The sequence below is a fragment of the Oryza brachyantha genome, chromosome 1, assembly GCF_000231095.2.
Source record: "Oryza brachyantha chromosome 1, ObraRS2, whole genome shotgun sequence".
NCBI classification, from domain to species: domain Eukaryota; kingdom Viridiplantae; phylum Streptophyta; class Magnoliopsida; order Poales; family Poaceae; genus Oryza; species Oryza brachyantha.
In genome coordinates this window covers 29,065,283-29,071,947 of record NC_023163.2, presented here as the reverse complement: position 1 = coordinate 29,071,947, position 6,665 = coordinate 29,065,283, and the positions used below count along the sequence as shown (strand labels likewise).

General features: G+C 42.0%; 1 protein-coding gene across 1 annotated transcript; it reads left to right on the top strand.

Moving 5' to 3' along the window:
* The first annotated feature begins 2,396 nt into the window (after positions 1–2,396).
* LOC102711206 lies at positions 2,397–6,665 on the top strand. The gene is made up of 5 exons (XM_006645030.3): positions 2,397–3,047; positions 3,635–4,093; positions 4,210–4,587; positions 4,664–4,731; positions 5,934–6,665. Exons 1-5 carry the CDS (start codon positions 2,616–2,618, stop codon positions 6,145–6,147), a joined length of 1,551 nt encoding a protein of 516 aa, XP_006645093.2. The 5' UTR covers positions 2,397–2,615; the 3' UTR covers positions 6,148–6,665.

The window sequence follows — 6,665 nt, the reverse complement described above, 5'->3', positions numbered from 1 at the left end:
AGAAACTATTTTACATAATACAATTTTTGTACCTTATTATCACATAACCCACTTGTCTCTCGTATAAACAGTCTTTTTTTACGTGAAGGTCTTAATCTAGAACCAGTTTTTTTTTATTTTTTTGTCTCTCTCTTTAATAAATAACCCGTCATATCAGCAAATTACTTATATGATGTAACAATAAATGCATATAGAATCCTTAGGTCAGTATTGGAAGTGTCGTAACATCTCTAAAAAAACTACTAAGGCAGGCTGCGTGAATCTGTTATAATAGTAAACACCCGATGAAGACCTGTTCTACCTCTGTAGCTTTCAGCCCAAAGTTGAACGTTCTGCGGTTCAGTCCTCCAAAGAACTTGGTGCAGTCCGGCCATGGCTTTCACTCAAATGTTGACAGTTTGTTAATACTTTCCCAAGAGCTGGAAGCGTGTGCAGGATGATTAAAACTGTTGGTTTTCTGATACACCAAGTCGTATCTTAGGGGTTTCTCCCACACGCACCAATGCAAAAGCTCAGCTGAATGAATGACTGACCCATTCAGAGAGAGGCTCTGAAAACAGCTGGAGATCTATTGCATGTTCTGGTTTCTGCGAGATCGACGAGTCAAACAGTCCAGTTTCTGTGTAATCTACAGGCGTTTTACTCCGTTTTCACGGTGTATTCTGATGGGTAAACGATGCCGTCGTCGAGCCGTCGGCACGTGAAGCTTCATTCGTTTTCTAATACGTCCTCTGATTTGGACGGCGTCCTGCCTACAATACCTGATAGGTTGATATGCCATTTACCAGAATCGTTCAGAGAAATAGTGACGGACGTAAGGTCAGAATCCACAGGAATACTGGATCACGGTCTCAGAATAAAATGGAAAAACAGTTGCTACACTGAGGGGTTGTTTAGTTTGTAATTTTTTTTTTCAAAAACATCATATCAAGTTTTTAAGGAGTATTAAAAGTAGTTTAGTTACAAAATAAATTTCAGAATCTGCCTGTAAACCAGGAGATGAATCTTTTGAGTCTAATTAATCCGTCATTAGCATATGTTGGTTACGGTAGCACTTATGACTAATTATGTACTAATTAGTCTTAAAAAATTCGTCTCGCGATTTCTTACATAACTGTGTAATTAATTTTTTAGTTCATCTATATTTAATGCTTTATTTAAATGTTTAAAAATTCGGCGTGATGTTTTTGGAAAAACTTTTTGGGAACTAAACAAGGCCTGAGGCAGGCTGATACGGGAGAGGGTCAAAAGACTCGGTTCAGCTGAGACGCTGTCAAGTTTCTTCAAATTTCATGCAAATTTGGCACGCCATTCGCAACATGTTCAACAGTTTATTCGTCATTTTTCGTTGCCCTTAAAAAAACACATCGTTGCCCTTAAAAAAATTCATAGATACGCTATATAGATGGGGTGTTTTTAGATTCCTGGGCCATTGTTTGTTTCTCCCTTGACAGGCTGTCTAACGGCGCCGGCCCATAAAAAATTCATAAGGCCCTCTTTGATTCATATCATAGGGTTGACAAAGGATTTTGGTGGGATTTGAATTCCAACTGTTTTTTTTTTGGCTACATTTGTCTTTGATTCATAGAAAAAGGGAGAACTTTGCATAAGATTGTGTTCCTATGCTTCACTTTCATGGCAAAAATTACCAAGAGGTCTAACCTCTCAATAAACTTTAATATGTAACCTCTCAATAAACTTTAATATGTTCCCCCTATAGCACTATCACAACGCTCTTCTGTGTTTTTATTTATTTCTTTGGAATTAGAGAAGCATACCAAGTTTCATTCATGCCTTAGAACCGCAAAACCCCGGATATAGAGGATCCTCCAAGGCTCCAACTTCTAAACTCAATGCAAACCAAATCTCTCAACAGTACTGAAAACACTTTCAGTTGACGTGCGGCTTGTATGGCTCCATTAACTTGGTCTTGTCCTATGTGGTGTTATATGGCGCTTAGGTGGCGCACTTAAAGCAAGAAAAGAACAAATATATATGATCCATATATTAATCACATAAAAGATAAAAATAATGTGGGATTCACGTGTCAGTGGATCCCACCGCTCCGTCTCACTCTCCGCTCTGTGTTTCCCCTCTATCAATCCGTAAAACCACTCTCAATACTATCGAGTGATTTGATTTACGCTAGTTTTACAAATTGGGGAAAACTCTATAACCGGTTTTGGTGAAGGAACCTTTTCCATTTTTTCGCATCCCAGTTAATAGACCAAAGCCCACTACACGGTCCAATCCTAGGCCCATAGAATCGCAAGGCCCGGACCTCTCCTCGTGAGGTCCTGTCCATGCTGCACCGAGCGCAGGGACAGACGCATGGACAGCGACGCGCCGGAAGCAATTCAATTTCCCGTGGACCACGTAGACTCAGTGCAGGCTTCCCGTGGACCGCTCGTGCACCGCTCCCTCTTCCCCCTCCTCCCCTTTTCGCGGCAACCTCAGTGTCCGTCGGCGAGGTGATAGCGCCACCAAAACCCTGAACCCCCCAACCACCGCAACCGCAATCCCTCGCCGCCGCCGCCGCCGCGTTGGCCGGCGGCGTCCCCCGTGGGGTTTGGAGCGCGATTGATGAGCCCCCGCAACTGGCGCCGCAGGCAGCGATGCACAAGATCATCCCCCGTGTCGCCTCCTTCCTTGACGCCCCGCCGCTGCTCTCCACCCACGTGGCCGCGCTCCGCCTAGTCGGCCCGCTGCTCGCCGCGCGTACGGGCCCAAACCCTGGCCCTCGCCTCCGCCCCACGCCGTGGCTGCGCTGCGTTGGCGCTGGCCCCGGCGCCGGCGCGAGGAGGAGGGGGCTCAGCTCTCTCGCTTCGGCGAGGCGCGGAGATGATGCCGAGGACGAGGAGCAGAGGATCGCCGGGGGAGGCGGGAGCCGTCCGGTGCTGGACAGCTCGCAGAGAAGTCGGGGAGATGCGGCGATGGGAAGCGGGGAGCTGCTTGCCATTCCCGGAGTTGGGCCGCGGAACCTGAGGAAGCTCGTGGACAAGGGATTCGATGGCGTGGCACAGCTCAAGCAGCTGTACAGGGATAAGGTGTGTATGTGTGAACATGGTAGCAATATTTACACTACACTTATGCACATGCAAGAGAGCCTATTAACACATAGGAATACTGTAAATGTTGAAACATAGGGATACTGTAAATGCTGTGTTGCGCTTGCGAGCAATTTTGCGTTTTGCAGAACATAGCATTGGTGAATTATTGATCTACCCTGATGTCCGACTGTGTATCGTAGAGATGCTGTATTGTTCTGCTCACATCTTGTTTCTTAATAGGAGAGATGACAGAGAATTGGTAAAATTGATGCCCATGTTCAGAATATAAGGCGGGAGTTGAATTTCACTGTATTCTTGTGTTGAACTGTTCTGGTGATAATTAAGTATGTGGTTTCTGTGCTGTAACACGACCATAATCCTGAAGCATTATCATGGATTCATCACTGACAGGAAAAGACAAAATACATTTGTGGGTTCTCCTTCAGGCCTAGTTTGTGATATTTATTTCATAGTGGCGACCTTGCACAAATATCAAATGTCCTTTTCATTAAATATTCTGTTTATATATGATATATATACTTGTTTCATCATACCTTATGCTGTCATTTTGTGAGTTTTTACAGTTTTTTGGCAAGTCCAACGACAAAATGGTTGAGTTCTTGCAAAATTCTGTTGGCATCATACACAAGAATCATGCCGAGAGTATAACTTTGTTTATTAAAGAGAGTATCGATGAAGAGCTGAAAGGCACGGATACACCTAAGCTTTCCAAGGATAAGAGGCTGACCTTTTGTGTGGAAGGAAATATCAGTGTTGGGAAAACTACTTTCCTTCAGAGAATTGCCAATGAGACCTTCGAACTACGTGACCTTGTAGAGATAGTACCTGAACCTATTGCTAAATGGCAGGATGTTGGCCCTGACCACTTCAACATACTTGATGCTTTCTATGCTGAGCCACAGAGGTATGCATATACCTTCCAAAATTATGTGTTTGTGACTAGGGTCATGCAAGAGAAGGAATCTTCAAGTGGCATAAAGCCTCTCAGGCTGATGGAAAGAAGTGTTTTCAGTGATAGAATGGTAGGTCACTTTTTCTGGTGATGCTAGCTTGGATGATGAATCTAGAGCTTTGATATGATTTCACTGTTCATATTTCTCATGTTAATATCCCCTATCTAAACAACAAAGTTTTGTAGGTTTTTGTTCGTGCTGTCCATGAAGCCAACTGGATGAACGAGATGGAGATAAGCATCTATGACTCCTGGTTTGACCCAGTTGTGTCATCACTCCCAGGACTTATTCCAGATGGTTTTATCTATCTAAGAGCTAGTCCTGACACTTGCCACAAAAGAATGATGGTTCGGAAAAGATCCGAAGAGGGTGGTGTTTCTCTTGATTACCTTCAAGGTTTGCACGAGAAACATGAGAGCTGGCTTCTTCCTTCCAAAGGACAAGGTTCTGGTGTATTATCGGTCAGTCAGGTTCCAGTTCATATGGAGGGCTCTTTGCCTCCGGATATAAGAGATCGAGTATTCTACTTGCAAGGAGATCATATGCATTCTAGTATCCAGAAGGTAAGGTTCTCCTTTGTTTCAAAAGGAATCAGTAAGTTGTTATTTGGTTAACTGAGTGAGGTTTGTTCCCAATCAGGTTCCTGCATTGGTCCTCGACTGTGAAAATGACATTGATTTTAACAAGGATATTGAAGCCAAACGGCAGTAAGTTTTGCAAAACATTTATTTTCTCCATAGCACAATTGTCAACCTTCTATCGATTTTCTTCTGGTGCTAGCCTGCAATTTATTTTTAAGAAAAGGACATCTAAGGGATTAAAACAATAGCTTCTCTATTTTTTTTTATAGAAATTTGAAACACAAACATTATATTGATATATTTATTTCAAAATTGAACTAACACAGTGGGAACCTTAAAGGTACATGATAGGCCTACCTTGATTGTAGATGCATAGTGGTCAAGATTTCAGCGTTCAACTTTAGTGACCATTGAAATGCTATAAAGACTTTTATAGGAGCACAAAGAAATAATATTCTAGTCTGTTTGGCTTCAAGTTAGGGACCAGGGTACAACTATATGTTTCTAACTTATATTTTGCAATTTTGTAGTGCTTGGAGGTTTCTTTCTCCTATTTTAGCTGCATGACACGTCTTGCTTAAATTCATTTCATTGAATGTTTAAAATTATACTGACTTGAGTGCTAGCAACATGCCCTCATGGAAATATGTGACATATTTGGAAGTCAATTCTTTAGTTTCTGTACCTTTCATTGTAACCTATATTTAATATATTAAAAGAATTATATTTAATTGTTACTAAACTCCTTCGAAGGTTATTCACAATAACACTACATCCTATCCTATTATTGTAAGAACATTGATCCTAGCTGTGGTAGCTTGTTGAGCTAAATCAGTCTGCCCATGGACTCATTTTGCATACCTTTTGGAGTTTGGTTTGACTTTCATGCTTATACATGAAAATATTTTTTTAAAGTCAACACACTTTTATGTGCTTATTCTATATTTCTAATTTAATATGTTCCTGTTTTTCCGTGACTTGGTGTTAGAAGTATGGTTTTCACTTCATAAACAATTTAGCCTGCCTGATGATAGTATGCAAGTTTCTCATTTATTCCACTCTTCCTCAAATTCAAATCTAGCTGTTGAATTTCTCATGCATTTCCCTGCCTAACTGGTTTCCATTCGTTCTATCTCGTGTGTTCTATGTTTTTTCCTCTGTATCTTATGATGGAGCTCATGTATTATGTTATTCGTTCCAGCTTTTTCAATGCTTGCTTTTAAGAGAACACTAAATATTTTGGTAACGTTTTTTTAGCTACAGCTGAACACACTATGCGCTTTAAGTTCTTCAAATTTCTGTCTGATATTTCCTTCTTGTCAATGAAGATATGCCCGGCAAGTTGCAGAGTTCTTTGAGTTTGTAAAGAAAAAGAAGGAAAATTCTTCTGCAGAGTCAAGTGATAGTGAGAAGAGTTCCAACAAACAGATTATGCTTCCCCATAGAGGTGATCTGTGGGTTCCCGAAGGTAGCCATTTACCAGAATCTGCTCTGAACTCTCTGGATTTCAGAAGAGCGATGTCTTCCTTCCTCTCAGCTTAAGGGGTCACTATCCCATATGCAACAGTTAATTTCCGCCCATCATATGTCCATGAAGTGTCCATCGACCATCGTCGCATCTGCCTCTCAGAATAGGGCCTTTTAAAACTGACGGCCCTGCGAATGAGGTTCCTATCTAGCGCTAGCCAATGCTGTACAAACGTAGCACTGTAGTATCTTACTCCAAATGTAGTACTGTAGTATCGGTTCTGTCGCTGTGGTAGTAGTACCGAGAGTGCCCAAAGTTGTGTGTGTGTATATGTATATAGCTATGATGCTGCTTCTTTTCTTGTCTATTCCATGATTTTGTCACTGGCAATGAGTGCTCCTCCACCCGTCCGGCTGCACCTCTTGAATGCCGAGGACGTATCTGGTGGTCCTGGCTCCTGAGTGGCTGCCCCAGCCCACAGAAAAGGGATAGTTGCTTATTTCTTTGTTCGTAAATTATGGCCGGAGAAAAATATCAGTATAGTCTACAATTCTACAGTATTACTGAAGTGATGCATGAAGCATAGACTTTT